Raw genomic sequence first — 23,607 nt, 5'->3', positions numbered from 1 at the left:
GGGGGCATTCCCCCTCCTTTTTGTATCTTTCTTTTTTTTTTTTTTTGGTCAAAAACACATCTTTCCAGTGTTCCGTGGCACACGTTGTCACAAATGGTTTGGGTGTGCAAACTGGTGACCCCTCCTCAGTCCTTAGGCAGTCAGATGGGACCCGGGCGGGTCACCCCGTTTCACGAGCAGCCTCTGCTTCCCCAGTGCGCCTCACAGGGGTTTCCTTCGAGTATGAGGCCGTGACGTGCATAGCTTGGGTGACTGGCCTGGCACATCCCGGGTGACAGCCCAGAAGCACGGAGGCCCACTGGGGTCTGGATGGCCTATATGGAGCCGGTGGCCTCCACCCGTTGCCCCACGAAGTCAGGGTCCCTGGGAGGGCTGTCTTAGAAGGGTGGCCCACACTAACGGTTCCCCTCTCACTCACAGTACACGTCGAGCTCCTCCGGGGGAGAGAGCTCCTGTGAGGAAGGCAGAATGCGCAGGCCCACCCAGCTGAGACCCTTCCACGCCAGGGCCGCCGTGGAGTCGGACTTCCCAATCCCTCACCTGTCTAGCGACCCCGACTACTCCTCCAGCAGCGAGCAGTCCTGCGACACGGTCATCTACATTGGGCCAAACGGCACGGCCCTCTCTGACAAGGAGCTCACCGACAACGAGGGGCCTCCAGATTTTGTCCCTATCGTGCCGGCCCTGCAGAAGGCGGCCAGGGGTGACAGCCGGTCCACAGAGGCCGGAGAGGCCGCGGCCAGCAAATCGGAAAGGGACTGCTTGAAGTGCAACACGTTCGCCGAGCTGCAGGAGAGGCTAGATTGCATTGACGGCAGTGAGGAGTCCAGCACGTTCCCTTTCGAAGAGCTGCCGGCCCAGTTTGGGGCACAGCAAGGAAGCAAGAGTGTCCCGCTAAGCCAGGCAGCTGGGGCAAGCCCGCTCTGTGAGTCTGATAAGGAAGATGATGGGTCAGATAGCCCGCTGACAGCCAGAGAAGGCAGTGAGCCCCCGGGCTCCAAGGTGCAGGGGAATCACTCCCCTGTCCCTGCTGCGTGGCTCACCAACAGCCCCACCCCTGCCTCACCCAGAAGCATCCCGGGCAGCGGCAGCCAGCACGGTTCTTCCCAGCTCGTGCAGAGCCCCAGCCTCCAGAGCAGCCGGGAAAGCCTGAACTCCTGTGGCTTTGTAGAAGGCAAGCCCAGGCCTATGGGCTCCCCCAGGCTGGGCATCGCCAGCCTGTCCAAGACCTCAGAGTACAAGCCGGCCAGCTCTCCTTCCCAGAGGTGCAAAGTCTACACCCAGAAGGGTGTCCTGCCTTCTCCTGCCCCCCTGCCCACCTTCAGCAAGGATGCGGGCGTGGTATCTAGTGAGTCCCTGCTGCAGCCCGAGGTACGTACCCCCCCAGTCGGAATGAGCCCCCAGGTTTTGAAGAAATCCATGTCTACTGGGAGTGAAGGGTTCCCAGAATCCCCTGTGGACGCCGAACATCAGGCAGCCACTTCTGCAGATGCCAAGAAGGAGATACGCAGCACCACGATGGTGACAGTGCAGCAGCCCCTGGAGCTGAATGGTGAGGACGAGCTGGTGTTCACGCTGGTGGAGGAGCTGACCATCAGCGGGGTCCTGGGCGGCGGCCGCCCCACCAGCATCATCAGCTTCAACAGCGACTGCTCGGTGCAGGCCTTGGCCTCGGGCTCCAGGCCCGTCAGCATCATCGGCAGCGTCAGCGAGGACCTCGAGTGCTACTCAAACGTGGCTCCTGTCTCCGAGGTCAGCATCACGCAGTTCTTGCCCCTCCCGAAACTGAATCTGGATGAGAAGGCCCGGGAGACAGGGAGCAGGCGTTCCTCCATCAGCTCCTGGCTGAGCGAGATGAGCACAGGCAGTGACGGCGAGCCGCCCTGCCACAGTTTCATAGCCCAGACGTGTTTCGGGCATGGGGAAGCAATGGCAGACCCTCCGGCCTCGGAGTTCGTCAGCGGCACGCAGAACACCGCTGTGGTGTGCCGAGAGAAGCCCAAGGAGGGCCCCGACAGTTTGCTCCTCTTGTCGGAAATGGGGGACGACTCCTTCAACAAAGCAACCCCCGTCAAAGGCTGCAAGATATCCACGCTGGGCAAAGCCATGGTCACCATCTCGAATACGGCCAGCCTGGGCAACTGCGAAGGGTACATCCCCATGAAGACCAACATTACGGTTTACCCCTGCATCGCCGTGAGCCCCCGGAACGTCCAAGAGCCCGAGGCGTCCCTTGCCACCGTCAGCTCAGTCCCCAAAGCAGCCCGGTCTCAGGAGAGCAAGGAAAGTGGTGCAAAGAAAGAGATGAAATTTGAGGACCCCTGGCTGAAACGAGAAGAGGAGGTAAAGAAAGAGAATGCCTATCCCCACGAAGCAGGGATGAGGCACGAGACTGCCCCAGGCCCCCCAAAGCCTGAGGCCAGAGCGGAACAGGACAGGAAGGCCAGCCCCAGTGACGGGCTTAGCAGCAGCAGCGGTGAGGTATCTGCCTCCCCTGTGGCTGACAACTTCAGGAGGGTTGTGGACGGCTGTGAGACGGCCCTGCCCAGTGTGGCTGCCCAGAGCCCTGTGCATCTCAACAAAAGCCTGAAGTCGAGCAGCCTTCCCAGGGCTTTTCAGAAAGCCAGCCGGCAGGAGGAACCGGACAGCCTCTTCTCTCACTGCCCTGCCGAGACCAACGGCATCGGCCCGGCTTCCAGCACCCAGGCGTCCAAGGCCACCCTGGAGAGGAAGGTGGCGTCACCCAAGCACTGTGTCCTGGCTCGGCCCAAAGGCACTCCCCCGCTGCCCCCTGTCCGAAAGTCCAGCTTGGACCAGAAGAACCGGGCCAGCCCCCAGCACAGCGCCTGCAGCAGCAACTCCAGCAGCCCCTTGAACCAACCGGCGCCCTTCTCCGCCAGCTTCCCAGACGAGCCTAGCGGCAAGACGAAGGATGCCGGCAGCTGCAGCAGCAAGCTCTTCGGTGTCAAACTGGAGCAGCTGGCCAGCAGGACCAACTCTCTCGGCAGGACAACAGTCAGCCACTACGAATGCCTCTCGCTGGAGAGGGCCGAGAGCCTGTCCTCCGTGAGCTCCAGGCTGCACGCGGGGAAGGACAGCACCATGCCCCGCACGGGGAGGAGCCCGGGCCGCAGCGCCGGGGCCTCGCCCACCAACCCGGGCCCCGCGCAGTCGGCCGGGGCCTCGCCCAAGGCCAGCCAGTCCAAGATCTCCGCCGTGAGCAAGCTGCTCCTGGCCAGCCCCAAGGCCCGCAGCCTGTCCACCTCCACCACCAAGACCCTGAGCTTCTCCACCAAGTCCCTGCCGCAGGCGGTGGGCCAGAGCTCCGGCCCGCCCCCCGGCGGGAAGCACATGTCCTGGTCCACCCAATCGCTGAGCCGGAGCCGGGGCTCGGGCCTGGCGTCCAAGCTGCCGCTGCGGGCGGTGAACGGGCGCATCTCGGAGCTGCTGCAGGGCGGCGCGGGGCCCCGGGGGCCGCCGGGGCGCGCGGGGCCCGAGGCGGAGGAGCGCGCGGCCACCGCCGACGAGCGCCCGCCACCCGCCGTCCCGCTGCCCTCGCCCTACAGCAAGATCACGCCGCCGCGCAGGCCCCACCGCTGCAGCAGCGGCCACGGCAGCGACAACAGCAGCGTGCTGAGTGGGGAGCTGCCGCCTGCCATGGGCAAGACGGCGCTCTTCTACCACAGCGGCGGCAGCAGCGGCTACGAGAGCATGATGCGCGACAGCGAGGCCACCGGCAGCGCGTCGTCCGCCCAGGACTCCATGAGCGAGAACAGCAGCTCCGTGGGCGGGCGCTGCCGCAGCCTCAAAGCCCCGAAGAAGCGCGCCAACTCAGGTAGGCTCGGGCCCGGGCATCGACGGGCGGAGGGCGGGCCCCAGGACTCGGGGGTGGGCGCCCCTGTCCCCAACCGCCTGTCACCTGCTGGGGACAGAGCCATGGAGGGCTTCACTGTCACACCACAGGCAAGTGCAGACTCCGGAATGTTCCGGTCCAAATGTAGGGACTGTGGTCAGTGCACATCATAAGCCATTTGCTTGCCTCAAATCAAAGAAACCAACCTCAAGGGACCCATGCAGTCATGTTGTAATTCTAGACGTTGTGATGTAGATCGCCCCATTCACCCACCCCATCACAGATCGTGAAATACGATGAGGAGGTTAGCCTCCCAGCACGTTCAGGAGTCATCATGGCTGTCAGAATTTCGATGTCTTTATTTCCCAGGCGGTGTATGCATCAGGCTTTGATCTATTTTGACGGTGCTCTACTTCAGACCCTCAACCCTGAGTCTCAGCAGCAGACCTGGGAGCAGAACCCCCTGTATAAGACAAGTGGAGAACAGAAATCCATTCAGTATAACATGACAGCTGTTGGGTCCTATTTTCAGGGTCAAGGGCATTCAAATGTATTGATAGCAGTTACTAAAAATAGCAAAGAAGTGTACCTAAGCCAGAGCCTTTGACAACAACAACAAAAAAATCTGGCCTTCCCCGTACTCGGTTGTTAAACCTTATTATTACAATCTACCCAGCCTTGGTCTTCAAAGTCCAGATTATTGTGTGACGTTTGCCATGTGCTCACATGAGTTTGAGTGCTACAGAGTGCTTTCACGTACTCTAACTTAGCATCTTGAATCTACCAATCCAGTTTATTCTTACAATAGCTTTACCCTTTTTTTGACTTGTATGGTTTGGTTTGGCTGTTACACTGGAGTAAAGAGGAAGAAAAACTAACCACTTGGAGAGTGGACGGCAGGCTCTACACGTGTCCTTGCTTGCTGCTACCTCCTTTTGTAAATGCTGTTCTCGAGGGTCCCTTGTTAGGTTAGGCTGTTTGTGTAAAATCAAAGCACCAGTCTGGGTGCCAGAGATGGGGTTTAATAGAGAGTGCCGAGGGCGTCGGACTGCTGTGAGCAGCTGCCGTAGATCCCAGGCTCCATAATGGATACGGCAGTGGAGATACGCTCCTTGCAGGCTGGGTGACCTTGTCTCGCTTATTTACGATTATTATTAAGAAAAATGCTGGCTGTCAGACATGATCAGCATAAATCAAAAGCAACTTCTTTAAGAGAAGCCATAAAACTCCTCAAAGGAAACTCCTAGCTCGATGGCATGATTTTACAATTACTAGAGACATTTGGAACTGCAGAAGAGACAGGCAATTATCTGTTAGTGGAGGTTGCTTTAATGCTTTGGTTATTTCCTTAGTGAAAATGAACTAGAAATTTACTGCCAGGAAGAGAACCTTGAGTTTTCTGAGTGCTTTGTAGTACAGGTAACAGCGGAAACAACCGAACATCATGAATGTTCACCTTTCCAGTCCCATTCCTAGAGATTCCATGTCGGTGGAGAGTGCGCAGAATTCGACCTGGTGCAGTGGGATGATTGATCTAGAGAGCAGGAGACTTGGGGTCTTGGGCTGTGTGATGTTTGGGGAATAACTATACTCTCTGGGCTTCAGTTTTCTCACATCAAAGTAAAATGAAAGGGTTGGTAGAGAACCACCATGGTATCTCTGTTGCTCACGTTGTAGAAGTTGGTGCAAATAATATAAAGAATATTGGTGGTAATATGACTTCCTTTCCATATGACGATCCGTAGTCAGTGGGATTTATTTTTATTTTTTATTTCCTTTCCTTTTTTAAATTTTTATTTATTTTACATTTTTATTGGAGTATAATTGCTTTACAATGGTGTGTTAGTTTCTGCTTTATAACAAAGTGAATCAGTTATATATATACATATGTTCCCATAACTCTTCCCTCTTGCATCTCCCTCCCTCCCACCCTCCCTATCCCACCCCTCTAGGTGGTCACAAACCACCTAGCTGATCTCCCTGTGCTATGCGGCTGCTTCCCACTAGCTATCTATTTTACGTTTGGTAGTGTATATATGTCCATGCCACTCCCTCACGTCGTCCCGGCTTACCCTTCCCCCTCCCCGTATCCTCAGGTTCATTCTCTAGTCGGTCTGTGTCTTTATTCCCATCTTGCCCCTAGGTTCTTCATGACCTTTTTTTTCTTTTTTCCTTAGATTCCATATATAAGTGTTAGCATATGGTATTTGTTTTTCTCTTTCTGACTTACTTCACTCTGTATGACAGACTCTAGGTCCATCCACCTCACTACAAATAACTCAATTTTGTTTCTTTTTATGGCTGAGTAATATTCCATTGTATATATGTGCCACGTCTTCTTTATCCATTCATCTGTTGATGGATTAAAGACCTAAATGTAAGGCCAGACACTATCAAACTCTTAGAGGAAAACATAGGCAGAACACTCTATGACATAAATCACAGCAAGATCCTTTTTGACCCACCTCCTAGAGAAATGGAAACAAAAATAAACAAATGGGACCTAAGAAACTTAAAAGCTTTTGCACAGCAAAGGAAACCATAAACAAGACCAAAAGACAACCCTCAGAATGGGAGAAAATATTTGCAAATGAAGCAACTGACAAAGGATTAATCTCCAAAATTTACAAGCAGCTCATGAAGCTCAATATCAAAAAAACAAACAACCCAATCCAAAAATGGGCAGAAGACCTAAAAAGACTTTCTCCAAAGAAGATATACAGATTGCCAACAAACACATGAAAGAATGCTCAACATCATTAATCATTAGAGAAATGCAAATCAAAACTACAATGAGATATCATCTCACACCGGTCAGAATGGCCATCATCAAAAAATCTAGAAACAATAAATGCTGGAGAGGGTGTGGAGAAAAGGGAACACTGTTGCACTGTTGGTGGGAATGTAAATTGATACAGCCACTATGGAGAACAGTATGGAGGTTCCTTAAAAAGCTAAAAATAGAACTACCATACGACCCAGCAATCCTACTACTGGGCATATACCCTGAGAAAACCATAATTCAGAAAGAGTCATGTAGGGCTTCCCTGGTGGCGCAGCGGTTGAGAGTCCGCCTGCCGATGCAGGGGACACGGGTTCGTGCCCCGGTCCAGGAAGATCCCACATGCCGCGGAGCGGCTGGGCCCGTGAGCCATGGCCACTGAGCCTGCGTGTCCGGAGCCTGTGCTCTGCAACGGGAGAGGCCACAACAGTGAGAGGCCCGCGTACTGCAAAAAAAAAAAAAAAAAAAAAGAGTCATGTACCACAGTGTTCACTGCAGCTCTGTTTACAATAGCCAGGACATGGAAGCAACTTACGTGTCCATCAACAGATGAAGGGATTTATTATTAAGTTGTTAAATATTGATCAGGCCTCTTCTGTGCAGTTAGAGCTTGGTGATATGGAAGTTGCAAGTGTGGTTGGGGAGGAGCAGGCAGCGTAGAAGACAAGGCCACTGTAAGAAGTGCGTAATCTCACTGGCGAGCAAGGATGAAGAGTGTGGAACAGGGAACAGTGAACTGTGAACCAAGGTGCCTTGCCAAGTGCTGACTGAGGGTGTGAGAGCTAAGGGTAAGAAGTATTTAGACAAAGAGGGCCCAGAACATTGAAGAAGGCTACAGGGAAACATTGGGATTGGGCCAGGCCTTAAAGGATGCTGGGACAAAGCGGGTAAAGGGCGTTGTAGGCTGAGGCAGTGATGGGAATACGAGCTTGAGGCAGTAAGAGCATGGTTTACGGATAAAGAGCGGGGTTAACTCAACAAGGAGGATATTCTTAATGGATGTAATAACGGACAGAAAATGTAAGCCCAGATCAAGTTATTCCTTGAACGTCTGGCCACTGTGATAAGAATGACTGCAGTTGGCAATGGGGAGTCATTATAGGTTCCTGGCTGAGAGTGTCATAAGGTGACAGAAGCTGTGGGTTGCTTTCTATAGATGGATTTTCATCAATCCTTCCACCGTTCCTTGCCAGCTCCCCCGTGGTAGGTACACGAGTGTATACATGTAGCCATTAGCCATGAAGTAGAGTGATGACAGCCAGATCAGGTGGGGAGCGAATGTCCACCCTGTCCAGAGGGCATTCAGTTGCTAAGAGGATGGAAATCGGGGATGGGCAGTTTATGGCGTAGTTGCATCAGCTTGGCCGCCCCTGAGGCCCTATCCTTTCAGTGATTGATAGCTCTTTGGTATCATGTATCATGTGGGCTCTCCCAGACGCTCTCTCTCTTCTTCCTCATGTTCCTGACACTTCACCCCAAACCTGGTGTGTTACCCCCTTGGCTTCTCTCTTTATTTTTTTTTTCCTTCTCTCTCAGGCTGGCTGGGGAAATATGAAAATTAGATCAGCACCTTGGTCTGAGTGAAGTTCATTGCCACTGTAGCAGGCCCGGGTGTGGTGTGACACAGCATCCAGAAAGCCCAGGGGAGACACCAGCCAGGGAGTGTGTCGGTTCTGAGATGCACCCAGGGCTTGACCTGCCTGGACGTGAGCTCCTGAGAGCCCTCTTCGGCACTTGACTCAGCCTGTTGGGTCCGCAGTGCTGGGCTGGTACAGGTTACCATGAATCAGTTGGACACCATTGATTGATGCATTTGTTGGTTGGTTGGCTGACCGTGTGGTCCTACAAGTTAGCTGAGTTCTTTTCTATGTACTTCTCATATCTCGCCCTGCTGGTGACCTATGTTTTAAACATTAAGCCTATCCTCTATTTTCTTTCCCACTCTAAGCACCAAACACTGTGCCTTCCCTTCTCTGGGTGCCGAGTAAACGTTACTGACCGAGGGGTTGCCGGGTTCAGTTAGCAGATCCACTGCACCAAAACCTGTGACTAGTTACTGCTCCAAAGGGCCTAGAGCGCCACGGTTCGCTCTGTCTGTACCCCTCGGCTTGTTCGGTTCTCAGGTGCCATCTTATTTTGTTTTAATGAATTCAGGAAACACAGTGGTTCCTGGCTTAATGAAAACGGGGATAAGGCAGGCAGCATCTTGGCAGCTGTCAGATTTCTAGAGTGTTTCTAAGAGACTCTACCAAGAAACAGATGAGAAAGGGTTCCAAATGAGATAGCCTTTTTGACTATAAGTTGGGAACTACTAGAAAAGTAATTGGCTCGCTAAGACACCGAGGAAGCCCCTTAGAGTGGAGAGCGGGTGGAGGCAGGTACGGGGCTGAGAGGCCTAGAGCAAGTGTGTGAGGGGCCTGGGCTCTGCAGCCGGGCCCCTCGCCGTCTCCTGTCCAGCCTGGGAAGGGTTCACTCTTCAATTCAAGCTTGCAGCAGCCAGTGCAGCCCCATCCTCATTCATCTGGGAGGCCACGGAGCTGACCCTTGCCAGCCAGTAAATCCACACACGCTGATCTTTCCCCTCCCCCCTCCCCCTCCCCCCTCCTCGTTGCGGATGCCCGCGGGTCCTCCTGGCATTTGTGCTTTCTGCTTTTTGACTCAGTATCTTTCTAGTGCCTGTACCCTGAGTCGGAATGAAGACGGGGGGTGACGGAGGGAAAGCTGGTGACGGCGGGTTCTCAGGGGCGGGCGGTGGGGATGGACATCAGCTTGTTCCCTGAGGAGTGTCGTGAGTCCTCGGCGCTCAGAATGCCCATGTTTCCTGACATTTGACCTGAGAAGCAGCATCTTCAGACTCAGTGTGGACACTTTTTTAAAAAAATGTTTTTGGAGTAGAGTTGCTTTACAATGTTGTGTTAGCTTCTGCTGTACAGCAGAGTGAATCAGCTATAGGTATCATATATCCCCTCTTTTTTAGATTTCCTTCCCATTTAGGTCACCACAGAGCTTTGAGTAGAGTTCCCTGTGCTATATGGTAGGTTCTCATTAGTTACCATTTTATACATAGTGGTGTATATATGTCGAATGTGGACACTTTTATCTGCACTCAGTGATGATAAAAATGGAAGGCCCAACATCAGACTCCTCACTGGGGCCATCAGTGCTGCGGAGGGTAGAGTGGGGCGTGACAGGCCGGGGGCCCCTCCTGCTGCACGCAGGTGGCAGCCACGCCTGGATGGGGAGGGGAGAGGGTGGGCTCAGGTCAAATTGGGGCCATTGCATGCAGCAAAGCTATTGGCATTTATCAGCTTAAGTGCTTTGTTCTTTTTTTTGCACACTTGACGTCTCCATGTCCAGACTGAGTGCCGGGCTGATGAGCAGGGAGTGATAGAGAAGAAAAAGGAATCCTGACCCACTGGCATCAGGACGTGTGATCCCAAACCAGACAGCTGCATCTGACGGGGCCCCGCACCACTGTTGCCCGACTAAGGCGCTTCCCCGCAGCTTCCTTACAGCGGACACGTCCCTGACCTTCCAGCAACCTGGAAGGAAGTGGTCATTGACAGGGACTAGGTTCAGCAGAAAGCTGGAAGCATCTGCTTGAGAGGTGGAGAGGGTGGAGCATGCTGAAAATCCAAGAAATCATATTTCTGTGGGGACCCAGGCAAAGGCCCTGTGGTCAGTTCTCTCCTAGTGATGACGTGGCGTTTGGGCACCGTTGTTTCCTGTGCCCTTTCCAGCAGTGTGAGGGCGCCACCCCTCCCTCTGAAACTTCCTTCACAGCATTAAACTCCATTTCCTCTGGTGTGACCACATTCCCCTGCCCCTGCCCTCAGCTTTCCCCATCACACCCCAAGTAAGGCTCCCACTGTACCTGTGGAGGAGACGAGAGGGGAGGGGAGGCTCCTCAGTGGGGGGTGCAAGACCTGGACGATATCAGTTCATTCATGGAATTGATTTACCAGTGACCAAATTCAGAACGCTCAGAAAATGCAAGATAGCCGTTCACTACATGCGGGAGAAACCCCCAGACTGCAACTCACCCGACACTGGGCACTCACTTCCCAGCCTGGCAGGGATTGATTGACGTGGTGAGGAAGTTGAGAAGATTGCAAAACAGCATGGAAAGAAGGCAATGGGAATTAGATTGTCTTCAGGGTATTTCTATTAAGCTGCGAATAGCCCAGTGAAATGTCATTCTCCATTCAGGCTTCTTTACTTCTCTTTCCCCAATCGGGGTGATCTCATAGGTCGTCCTGGAGTGGTTTGGAAGGAGATAGTGACCCTTATTCCTGATATTTTCCCATCTGATCACATCCCATCTGTGGCAGCCAGACTCCTAGGTAGCCCCCAGCGGTCCCTGCCTCCTGGCATTCACCGCGGCTTCGTCCCCTCCCATACTATACTAGGGTTGGTCTCTGTGTGCAGTAGAATAAGGCAGTGAATCACTTCAATAGAAGTGAGTGATGGTATGTCACTTTCAAGATTAGGCTGTGAAAGACGCGGTAGCTGCTCTTTTCCCACTCTGGGTAAACCAGCTGCTATGCCGTAAGTAGCCCTGTGGAGAGGCCCACCGGGCAATGAACAAACTCCGGCCAACAGCCACATGAGTGAGCTTAGAAGTGGATGCTGCAGCCCTAGTCAAGCCTTCAGATGATGGCAGCGCCATCTGACACTTTGACTGCAGCTCACGAGAGACCCTGAGCCAGAACCGCCCAGTTAAATAAGCTGCTCCCAGCTCCCTGCCTCACAGGAATGTAGCTGCTGGGTTTAGGCTAATTTGTTACACGGTGATAGCTAACTGATACACCACCAATCCCATGACCCTCCTCAGTTCCTCCCCTATTTCTCACGTAAACAGATCCTTAGAAGAGTCATCCCAGAAATGTCTGAACACATGCACCCAGTGGATTAAACGACTGAGATGCCCATACATGATTGACCTCGCTTTTAGAGGGGTTGTTTCTCCCTGACTTGTCCTCGGGGTCAGGGGAGGTAAGGGGGAGGACCAGTCACCCTTCCTAGGGGCTGAGTATACATTATCCAACTGAGGGAAAAGGGCTTACTGGGAGCCCCGTCACGAGTGTTTGCTGCCTGGTGGCCAGGCCCAGTCTCCACCTGAAAGATGCTCAGACTCTCCCTGCCTCCGAGAGCTGGACATCCTCCCACTGATGCAGTGTTCCTCGGCCTCCCTACATGTTCTGCAGCAGCCCCATCTGACGGGGGCTGGAGCTGAGCCCACAAAGGCAGAGCCGTTTGCTCAGCGTCAGCTAGCTTGCTCAGGCCGACTTAAAAAACCCAAAACTATCGGCTGGCTTAGTTCCATTGTCAAGGAGACAGATATTTACTTTGCTTCAGTGGTTGACACTTCCCAGTTTTCTAAGTCAGTGTGTGTGAGTGTGTGCGCGCGCACGCGCATGTGCTCGTGCATGCGGGCATGCACGAGATAAAGATCTGGGCCCAAAAAAGGAGGCTGTAGGACAGAGTATGCTTTGTAGAGAAAATTAACCATCAATATGTACTTAGAGTCCCTCGTCGTCTCCTGAAGGAAAGCCCACCAACCCACACTCTGAACAGTCACGCGCTACCCAATCACCACCACTGCCTGGAGCTGCAGGTGGTGGCTTTCCACGTTCCTAGCTCCCTGGGGTGGTGAGAAGGTCGTCCTGTGCCTTGGCCCCCCTGATGATATACCGAAGAGTTCTGGCTCTTTTCCTCTCTGAGCTTGTGGTACTTTAAGCTTTCTTTAGCAGTCAGTGGATCTCTCAAAGTTGGAGAAAAGTACACTGTCTTTCTTTCTGGAAGGGTCATCAGGCCACACAGGCCATGGTGGCCTGGCACTCAACAGGCAGAACCCACTGGAATTGGGGGGAGGAGGATGGAGGGAGAGTGGTGCAGAGAGGGCACGAACTCCTCCGGGGTCCCCTGAGCACCATGGGCGTGGTGCTGTAAGGACCCGTGCTTCCCCCAACAGTAGCCCACTAGCGATGCAGCCCGTCTCCCAGGTCGTCCAGAAAAACCACCAGACTGCGCATCCTTTGCGTTCTCGGCGTTCCTCGGCCTCCCTACGTGTTGTGCAGCAGCCCCATCTGACTGCTGCTGCATCACGGCGTGGAAGCTCTCTTGCTCTCCCTCACTCTCACTGGAGTCTGACTGGGTGGAGCCCACTCTATTTAAAAGCAGAATCAGCCCAGACTCTAAGTGCAGGTAGCCAGGGCTTCAGGCAGACTCAACCTTCTTTCCTTGGACTCAGGAAGGACCACATATCCATCCTGAGTTAAATGAGATCGGGCTCCCTTCAGCATCAAGATAAACCGGTTGCAATGGTGTCACGTTTCCCAACCATCCTCCTTCCAGGAGAAAGCAAGCCTCCTAGATGCCCCTTACTAGAGGCGGGAGCTGCCAGGTGGGTGTGCCTCAGGGGATGCAGCTGTTTGAGGAAGCATTACCACCTACAGGCCCAAGCTTCCCTCCCAGGGGGCCAGGCCCACAGCCTCCCAGCGGGAGAGGGGCCGGAACCAGGGGAACAAACATGGTGGTTGCCCAATGCACGAGTCTAGATCCACTTCAGATGTGGGTGAAAAGATTAGGCCCCGTCCTCAGAAGCCAGGGCCTGGCTTCACTCACTCATGCCACCAGTCACCAGCAAAAGTGGTGCTTGGTGCAGTGGTGCCCCTGGCCCTGCCAGTCCTATGGTGATTGCTTTTAGAATCCTCTAGAGACCTGCCTCTAAGGGCACAAATCTCATGTTATCTGTCGGGCTGCACCCCGCAGGCCCGCAAGCCTGTAGTTGTCCAGCCTCGAGACCGAAGGAAGAGCCCAGAGACAGCGACAGAGACGTCAGTGGTGTTTGGACAGGGGATCTTACACGAAGGGTCCTGGAGCCACACCCCACCTTGTTCGGCAGGCAGGACACGGAAGCAGTCTCCACTACTCAAGGGAGAAGGAGGCTACCCTTTATAGAGGGAGTTGACGTCAGGTGGGCTCATCAGGACTGAGTAAGCCCTCTGATAAAGAGGATTGAATAGTCACGTGAGTGAAGCAGGGACTGGGCAAGCAGCGGATGTACAGAGAGCAAGAGAATAGCCGTCTTAAATGGCTTCACCATGCAGTCTACCCGTACATACCCTGCACCACCCTTACGAACTTGGTCCACCCCTCTCCTGCGATATCCCTAGCGTCAGGTGTGTAGAGGTGCACTGCAACCAAATACCACAAATGCAGTACGGACACCAGCAGCTAAAGAGTATCAAGAGCCCGAGAGGTGGGCAATCTGGAGCCAGGTGCTTATCCGGCCGATTTTTCATGGAAGTTCACAGGAGGACGACAGCGGCGTCTCGACGAAGACCCAGCAATCAAACTCATTTTGTAGTGAGGCCACCGTTGTCACCCGGTCCACAAACAGATTACCTCCGCTCAGACTAGGGATGAAATGTAAGATGTTTAACAGACAGATTACAGGGAAGATCGTGATCATTAAGCAAAATAACAAGCAGTGTCAGCATCCTGAGAGATCACCACCCCTGCCTGCGGTTTGCATCCTTGCCTGCAGTACCATATTGCCCGTCCACCCCCAGTCCCTACAGCCGGTGCTGAATACTGGAGAGACGATGTGATAGAATGGTGCCTTTCTCCAGTAAGGGCCCTGGATTAATTCCCTTAGTAGTCTGTGGGGGGAGTGCAGGTAGAAGACAGGTAAAACCTGTAGGTCCCTTTCTAATCCTATTCCCCACGAGGCAGCAAACCCAAACCACAAGGGGCTTACCTGCCCGTCTCAGGACCATTTTATAACGTGTTCCCCTGGGGGTAGATCCTGTCGCCAGGGCCAAAGTGAGTTGTCATCCTGACCGGTAGTTGGCAACGGTCCTTTGGTGGGCAACTGTTGAACTCTGGTTGTGTTGACTAGTTTCCTCTGGGTTAACATGGCGTCGGCACTGGGACGATTGCTCCTGGGATGTTCAGTTATAGCTCCTAGGGCTTGAGTTAGTCTCCTGGCCCACAGGTTGAGAGAGCGAGTTCCCATCTCAACTGTTGTTTAAGTAGCCCAGTCACCCTTTCCATTAGCCTGGCAGCAGTGGGGTCGTAAGGCAGGTGGAAATGCCAGTGTATGTCATGTTTATCGGCCCATTCCTGAACTGCACGGTCCTTGGTCACTGTCAGTGTCCATGGGGGTCCCATATGTCATGCTCAGCTGTCCTAGATGCCAGATGGTGGTTGTTTGCCTTGCTGGGTGACTCGGGTAGGCCTTCTGTAACGTCTTCCACCTGTTGTAATGCACTGTGGACGGCAGATAGCTCTTGCTGCCACCACACCGTATCATTGCTCTGCCTCCTGCCAGAGCTGGGACCAGAGGCCCAAGGGCGCTCTTATTAGTTTGCCGTTGCCTTGGGCCCCAACTAAACCCTTCTGGGTAACTGGCCACATCCAATTCACAAGCCAGTTCCTGAGTTAATATCCCTAAAGCCTGGGCCTGTAACCGTTTAGGCATGGTAGGTCGGGGGTTTGCTTGTCTTACCCGACCAGATAACACCCTTGATAGGTAATCCAGGTCCTTGCATTTTGTCTGTATTCACCAGCCATCCTTGGGCAGTTAGATGAGCCATGAGCACGGGGCTGCTACTTTTAAACTGGAAAGAGACCCGGAGGTTAAGAAGATAGCATTAATATAATGGAACAGAAAGACATCTCTCACAGTAGACAGCTGCCACAGGGCCCCACTGCAGGATCATCCCTGCAACCTTTGGGCCCTACCATGTTAATGGACAGCCTCCTCGGGATTACCCCTGCAACTTTCCATTCCCGTCCTTTTTTCCCAACATCTCAGCACTCACAGGAGTTTCCTCGGTCTCCCAGCTAGGCTCGCCAGTTCTTGGGATGCACCCTGCAGGCCCACAAGCCTTGCAGTTACCCAGCCTTGAGACCGAAGGAAGAGCCCAGAGACAGCAACAGAGTCATCAGTGGTTTACTGGTCAGAGGGATCTGACGCACAGGGTCCTGGAGCGACACCCCACCATGTACGGCAGACAAGATATGGCAATAGTCTTCACTACTCGGGGGAAAAGGAAGCTACCATTTATAGGGGGAATTGATGTCAGGTGGGCTCATTGGTTATCAGGGACTGATTAAGCCCTGTAATTAAGAGGATTGGGTAGTCATGTGAGTGAAGCAGGGACTGGTCAAGCAGGGGATTTATAGAGAACAAGAGAACAGCCATCTTAAATGGCCTAACCATACAGTCTCTATGATTTCTGTGTATTTTTCATCTCCTCAAATAGATTATGAAGAAAAAAATCAAAAGAATATTCATGTTCAGTGAGCACCTACTATGTGCCAAGTTCTGTGATGTTTAATTATAACCCATCCTTTAGGGAAATCGTTTATTATCTGATATTTTTATTTTTTATTTTGGTAGAGAATGTGGGCAATGGATTTTTTTGGTGGGGGGTGGTACGCAGGCCTCTCACTGTTGTGGCCTCTCCCGTTGCGGAGCACAGGCTCTGGACGCGCAGGCTCAGCGGCCATGGCTCACGGGGCCAGCTGCTCCGCGGCATGTGGGATCTTCCCAGACCAGGGCACGAACCCGTGTCCCCTGCATCGGCAGGCGGACTCTCAACCACTGCGCCACCAGGGAAGCCCGGCAATGGATTTTTTAAACAGGGGAACACTGAGACTTTGGGCAAGTTACTGAAGTCTTTTGTACCTTAGTTTCTGCTTCTGTGAGAATTAAATTAGATACTAGGCTTGTCTGTGACAGAAAACCCTAATAACAATGTAGAGATTAATTTCTCATGTAAAAGTCTGTGTAGGGGGTTTTAAGGGAAAATACTCTGTGTGATCGTATCATGGTGGATACATATCACTGCACATTTGTCCAAACCCCAGGATGTAAACACCAAGCGTGAAGCCCAGTGCAAACTATGGACCCTGGGTATCCCTATGGATAATGACGTGTCAATGTAGGTTCAGTTGTAACACATGTACCACTGTGAAGGTCTCCAGGGTGTCAGGAATCTAGGTTCCTTCTCTTGTTTTTCTGTTGTTTACGATCTTCATGTCATGGACCGGCCAACAGGCCCATATTCCATCCAGGACAAAGGCGAGAGGACGAGGAGAGCAGACCTCATCCTTTCAGGACACTTTCTAGCTGTCACACGGGGCAATTCTGCTTCTGTTGCAGTGGTGGAGCTTAAGTCACATGTACCACACAGGGTACACCTGGGTGGCCGTGTGCCCTGCTCCAACTCAGGGTCTTCTGCAGAGGAAGACGAGGGGGGCAGGTACTGGGGGGCAGCTCGCAGTCTCCGTCAGTGTGTAAGGCACGATAAGTAGGGCCTGGCGTAATCAGTGCTTATTCCAGTGTTGTTGTTAGAAGCAAATAAACTCCTCCTACCACAATACCAAACACTAGGATCTTTTCTCGCTAATGGAACGTCTCTAATTTCACGGTAACCCTTGTCCGTGCTGAGGGTGTGGCCAGGGAGACTCTCAGTTCTCGTGTCCTCCAGCATGTGTGTTTCAGGGGGGAGACCACAGGTGGCTCGACAGGGAAGGGGGGACATCTGAGCTTGTGGAGGTAAAGCAAGTGCCAGGTAAGGAAGTGGATGCTGAGGCGGGAGGTGGGAGGCTGGAGGGGTTCAAACACAGCCCTGCCACAGGCTCCGACAGCCCTGTCACGCCCCCAGCCCTTGCATCAAAACTACATTTAAAAGATAGAAATTCAAAAAGAGAACCCTCTTGCACTGTTGGTGGGAATGTAAATTGATACAGTCACTATGGAGAACAGTATGGAGATTCCTTAAAAAACTGCAAATAGGGCTTCCCTGGTGGCACAGTGGTTGAGAGTCCGCCTGCCGATGCAGGGGACACGGGTTCATGCCCCGGTCCGGGAAGATCCCACATGCCGTGGAGCATCTGGGCCGGTGAGCCACGACCGCTGAGCCTGCGCTTCCGGAGCCTGTGCTCCGCAACGGGAGAGGCTGCAACAGTGAAAGGCCCGTGTACCGCAAAAAAAAAAAAAAAAAAAAAAAAAAAAAACCCTGCAAATAGAATTACCATACAACCCAGCAATCCCACTACTGGGCATATACCCTGAGAAAACCATAATTCAAAAAGAGTCATGTACCACAATGTTCATTGCAGCACTATTTACAATAGCCAGGACATGGAAGCAACCTAAATGTCCATCACCAGATGAATGGGTAAAGATGTGGCACATATATACAATGGAATATTACTCAGCCATAAAAAGAAACGAAATTGAGTTATTTGTAGTGAGGTGGATGGATCTAGAGTCTGTCATACAGAGTGAAGTTAAGTCAGAAAGAGAAAAACAAATACCGTATGCTAACACATATACATAGAATCTAAGAAAAAAAAATGTCATGAAGGACCTAGGGGTAAGACGGAAATAAAGACGCAGACCTACTAGAGAATGGACTTGAGGATACGGGGAGGGGGAAGGGTAAGCTGTGACAAAGCGAGAGAGTGGCATGGACATATATACACTACCAAACGTAAAATAGATAGCTAGTGGGAAGCAGCCGCATAGCACAGGGAGATCAGCTCGGTGCTTTGTGACCACCTAGAGGGGTGGGATAGGGAGGGTGGGAGGGAGATGCAAGAGGGAAGACATATGGGAACATATGTATATGTATAGCTGATTCACTTTGTTATAAAGCAGAAACTAACACACCATTGTAAAGCAATTATACTCCAATAAAGATGTTAAAAAAAAAAAAGAAATTCAAAACAATTAACTTTAGGCTTAATCCCCTGCCTAGGTTCCCAGAGACGGAGGCTCATCCCGGCGCTGTCCCTTGACACCCCCTCCCCTGTGAGGAAACCGGCCAACAGCGCAGGGGTCCGTTGGGTGGACGGCCCCTTGCGCAGCGCCCAGAGGGGCCTCGGGGAACCTTTTGAGATTAAAGTCTATGAAATCGACGACGTGGAGCGGCTGCAGCGGCGACGAGGGGGCAGCAGCAAGGTGCGCCTCCCCCTCCCCACGCGGTGGCGGTCCCCCAGGAGGTCCCCGGGCTGACGCTGAGGCCGCGCCCGAGAGGAGGGCGCAGGCCACCGAGACTCCCAGCGGCTTCCGGCGGGAGACGAGCCCGTGCCCCCAGCTAGGGAGAGCAGCCTGTTTCTCCGCCCGGAGAGCTCTCAAGGCTCTCCTGGCTCCATTTTGGAGCACCAGCCGCCTTCTAAATTTGAGATACGCCAGTGATAGCCCTACCCCGTGAGTGGGCTGTCTGAGCTGAGCCCCCAGCTCCCTCCCAAACTTCCCAGTGACCTGCTCCTTTTGCACTGACCATAAGCACAAGTATTCCTTTCCAGAAGAGGTTGCCTGGGCTGGATTTGAGCTGAAGGTCCTTTCTCCTCCCCCCTCCACCCCCATCTCCTTCCCATCTGTGTACTAGGAGGTCATGTGCTTCAATGCAAAGCTGAAAATCCTGGAGCATCGCCAGCAGAGAATTGCCGAGGTCCGAGCCAAGTACGAGTGGCTAATGAAGGAGCTGGAGACGACGAAACAGTATCTGATGCTGGATCCCAACAAGTGGCTCAGCGAATGTAAGGCCCATCACTGCGACTCCTGGGTTCACCAGTTAAACAGGCCAGGCTGAGAGGGACACAGACGCTGTCTGAACCCGAGGGCCTTCCATGCCCCTTGGCTGGAGATGGGCTCCCTGAGCGCAATCCCGCTCTGTGGGGGGCAGGTGGGAGGGGTGTGAGCAGCAGGGCGGTGAGTATTGCTCTTGCACGATTATTTCTTATGTGTCTCAGTCCAAAGCACCTGAAAATGAGATTTTTCCCCCCCTACGTGTGGTGGACGCTCACCCAGACATGAAGGCTATATTACCAATCTGCTCCCCGGCCACAAGATCACATTGCATATCTAGCCTGAAATAGACAAGAATTTATAGAGTGCTTTATAAGGTAGAATGTGCAATCCTAGAAAAGCCTCAAAAAGAACCCAGAAAGCAAGAAAAACATTTTTGAGTGAAAAGAATAACATTCACGGTGTTATTTCCATTTAATAGAAAGCCCAGGATGACAGTAACCATCTAATAACAATTCAGAACAATTCTGCTCCCTTTGAAAGATGGATTCAATTGTTTCTTATTTATTTGTTTCGAACCATTCCATTTACCACAAAATAAAGCTCAGATCTGGTCCCAACTGTTTCATTGATATGGGGGCCCAATGCTAGACGGCTTAGTCTCTGAAATAAAATACATTACTTCCACTAAAGTTCCTTTCCCTCCTTTCCTGTCTGGCACTCACCAGCTCTTCCCTCCAGTCCCTCAGCCTCCCTGTGCCTCCCTCTCTTCAAGACTGTCCCCTGAAGGTCACATCACCCTCTCCTGAGCATTCCCAGGCCAGTGCCGGGAGCGTGACAGGCAGAGTCTGGGGCTTAGGTTTAAGAAATACTGGGTGAAATGATCCTGGGCAAAGAAGAAAGGACAGAACTTGCTGGTCTTCTAGCTGTGCCCTGCCACTTTCACAGTATGTCTTCAGGTGGCTTCCTTTCCATAGCACTGAGGTAATAACATCTCCCCTGAGTACCTCATGAGTGCATATGAGGATGAACATAACCTAAAAGGAGGACAGGGCACTGGGACCAGTCTGTGATGCATCTTACCTTGTTGAGTTGTACCATTTGTGGTGTCAGCCACAGTCATGCAGACCCACTTTGGAAGCTGGCTGTGAGACCTTGGGTAAGACGCTTAACCTCTCTGAGCCTTGATTTCCTTAACTGTCAGATGGTAGGCACATAATGGTGCCTACCTCATAAGGCTGTTGTGAGAGTGAACGAGCTACTATCAGTCCAGGGCTGGTTACGCTGCCTGCCCATGATGAAGGAGCAATGTCCGGTAGTAATTAGTGTTTGTATTTTCCCCGAGTTAACGAAATAGCTATCCTCAGCAGGAGACATTTCCTCAGCGCCTGCTTGCATGATGCAGCAACGTAGGTCCCTTGTTAGAAATCTGGACCAGAGACATGAACTCCTGCTCTCCAGGGTGTCTCCATCTAAGGCTGTGATAGGGCAGACAAGACACGAATGAGGACATTCGCTGAGGTCTGGCCGCGGCATAAACACGGAGCCTAATGCTATGTTTCTCCCACCTGTGCACACCCTTTTCCTTCTTCCATTAATCCTCAGGCACTTCAAGATCCCAGGGGTGCCCATTCAGCAGTTCCTCTTCCTTTCTGCTGTTTTCATTAACATTTTTTGAGAGCTGTTTATGCCTAAGGCAGGCTTGATAATTGTCTTCATCTTACAAAGTCACATTTTTTCCCAGGATGGGAGCAGCTTAAACGTCGGTACATATGTAGATGCTTCCAGGAAACGATCCCTTCCTTCTTGCCTTTGTTCACGTCAGGAATCAGGGATTTTTTGATGCTGAGAAAGGTAATGAACAGAAGGCCACGTGAAAGGAGAAACACAGATTGTTTCTTCAAGATGAATTGAAACCAAAAATGACCCCCCAAAAATCAATGAGACTGTATTCTGACTGTTCCCTGGGTGTGGGTAATAGGCTGGGTGTTGGCTAGAAATAAATGTTCTGGAATCCATTTTTTTAAATTTCCAAGGTGATCCAATAATATAGCTGATGTGGGTATGGTATGGTGAGGGGTTTTGTTTGGTTTTTAAATATTAGACCGGTATTCAGGAGCCTCAGCCTCGTTCCCAGCCCCGGTCCTTATTAACTGTGTAACCCTGAGCAGGACGCCTCACTTCTCTGAGCCCAGTTAAGTCTCCTATAAAAGAAGTCAGCCTTGATTTCAGCCCTTGATGTTCCTGTAGCTTGCTACAGTTCTCAGACCACATTCACATTCATCGTCTCTTTTTGGTTCTACTCTTCATGACAACTCTAGTTAGGAAAGTAGGCAGACTAGGGATTATGACTCTCCTGTTACTTTTAAGGACCCTTTGGCAGTAAAGATTAGGCGTGACCGACCTGGGAGTCAAGTGCAAGTCTCCTGCCTTGGATTCCAGGGCCACCCCCACTGCCCTGGCTGCTGCCCATGCCTGTCCTCTCCATGCTGGGCACTCTGTAGCAGCCTACCCCCCTGCCCAGTCACCACTGGACCAAGTAGTGGCCGGGGGCCAGGAGAGGGTGGCCTCAGATAATTGCCCTTGAGGAGCTGAAGGAAACAGGCTTTTAACTCTGTGCAGGCCTGAACATTAGGGACAGCATCTGGATCCTAAATCTCAGCTTCTGAGCACAGAATCGTAATTATTATTATTTTTCATTATAGTTGATTTACAATGTGTTCATTTGTGCTGTACAGCAAGGTGATTCAGTGACACACACACGCACATCTATATTCTTTTTTATATTTTTTCCATTACGGTTTATCACAGGATACTGAATGTAGTTCCCTGTGCTATACAGTAGGACCTTGTTGTTTATTCATCCTATGTATACTAGTTTGCATCTGCTAATCCCAAACTCCCAGTCCACCCCTACCTACCCCCCCCACCCCCTTGGCAACCACAAGTCTGTTCTTTATGTCTATGAGTCTAAGAATCGTAATTATTAACATAGATTCCATCATCAGCCTAGTTCCCAAAGGGCCAGTGAGTATATGAAACTGTACAAGAAGTGCCAAGAGGCAGGGTCACTGCATAGAGAGGCAGCTGCACACAGCTGTGTGAGGGACTAACCAGAGAGCAACACACTTATATCAGCAGGCAGAGGTATAAACATCATTCAGGTGAGACCCCAGAAAGGAAGGGTTTCTCCATACCTCAGCTTGAAGCTTTATTTATTTTCTAGTTAATAAAGAAAATGGTGCTGGTAGAGTCCCAAATCCTGTCATGGAGATGGTGGAGGTGGAGAGAGCTTGATGTCACTTTGTAGAGTCAGTAGAGTCGCAATAAAATGTCAGGGGTCTAACGTTATCATTGGAATGAAGGGCCCCAATATAACTACAAGTAGTAAAGTGTTTTGTTCTCGACCTGAGAGCGGCAGAGGGTTGAGCAGGAGGGTGTGGCAGCGCTGCCTAAGACCTTCCGGCACAGGCGCAGGTGCAGGTACAGGCGCAGGTGCAGGTGCAGGTGCAGGTACAGGCGCAGGTGCAGGTACAGGCGCAGGTACAGGTGCAGGTGCAGGTACAGGCGCAGGTAGAGGTGCAGGTGCAAGTACAGGTGCAGGTACAGGCGCAGGTATAGGTACAGGTGCAGGCGCAGGTGCAGGTGCAGGTACAGGCACAGGTATAGGTACAGGTGCAGGTACAGGCGCAGGCACAGGTACAGGCACAGGTACAGGTACAGGTGTAGGCGCAGGTGCAGGTACAGGTGTAGGTGCAGCAGCCGCGGGCCGGCACGGCTGAGCCGTCCGATCACCCTTCCCCGCTGGCCGCACGTCTCCATCGGGCTTCTCCTTCTTTGCAGTTGACTTGGAGCAGGTTCTGGAGCTGGATTCCCTGGAGTACCTGGAAGCGCTGGAGTGCGTGACAGAGCGCCTGGAGAGCCGCGTCAACTTCTGCAAGGCGCACCTCATGATGATCACCTGCTTCGACATCACCTCCCGGCGCCGCTGACGGGAGCGCCGCCCGGCCGGCCCTCGCTCCCTATCCACAGGCAGCCGCGCTCGGTGGGCCCTCGGTGCTGGCCGCGCTCAGTGACCACGGAAGGAGGACGAAGGTCGGTGGCAAGTCTGGAGTGAGCGTGGAGCAGAAGGTGATTTTTCTTTTGTTTTCTGTAGGAAAGGTGCAAACACCAAACACGCAGGAGAGGAGAAAATGCTGGGAAACCCAAGGGACGTGGAAGCCCCCGTGAGACTGAAAAAGCACTTTGAGGAACTTTAAAGAACTTGTTTGTACATAAGAAATGCTGGCAAAAGAGACCTCACTCTTCTCCTGGTTTGTGAGAAAAGGCGAGGGTGGACGTGGGATTGCTGTGGAAAGTGAAAACAAAACAAGTTACTCCGAATGACTGATGAAGTGCCTTGCAAATCTTTGTTATTAT

At 52.3% G+C, this 23,607-nt stretch overlaps 1 protein-coding gene across 1 annotated transcript in view; it reads left to right on the top strand.

Moving 5' to 3' along the window:
* Positions 1 to 23,180, top strand: part of KIF26B (kinesin family member 26B) — a gene marked incomplete at both ends in the record, with an annotated part of 500,266 nt that extends 477,086 nt beyond the window's left edge. The window contains 4 exons of the mRNA XM_082652451.1: positions 421 to 3,835; positions 18,416 to 18,618; positions 19,049 to 19,199; positions 23,032 to 23,180. Coding sequence (XP_082508577.1) covers positions 421 to 3,835; positions 18,416 to 18,618; positions 19,049 to 19,199; positions 23,032 to 23,180 — 3,918 coding nt within the window. The remainder of the gene's footprint in view (positions 1 to 420; positions 3,836 to 18,415; positions 18,619 to 19,048; positions 19,200 to 23,031) is intronic.
* Positions 23,181 to 23,607: the final 427 nt, after the last annotated feature.

The sequence above is a fragment of the Grampus griseus genome (genome assembly GCF_964374135.1).
Source record: "Grampus griseus genome assembly, chromosome: 1".
Taxonomy (NCBI): domain Eukaryota; kingdom Metazoa; phylum Chordata; class Mammalia; order Artiodactyla; family Delphinidae; genus Grampus; species Grampus griseus.
This window is presented reverse-complemented; position numbering and strand designations above follow the sequence as displayed.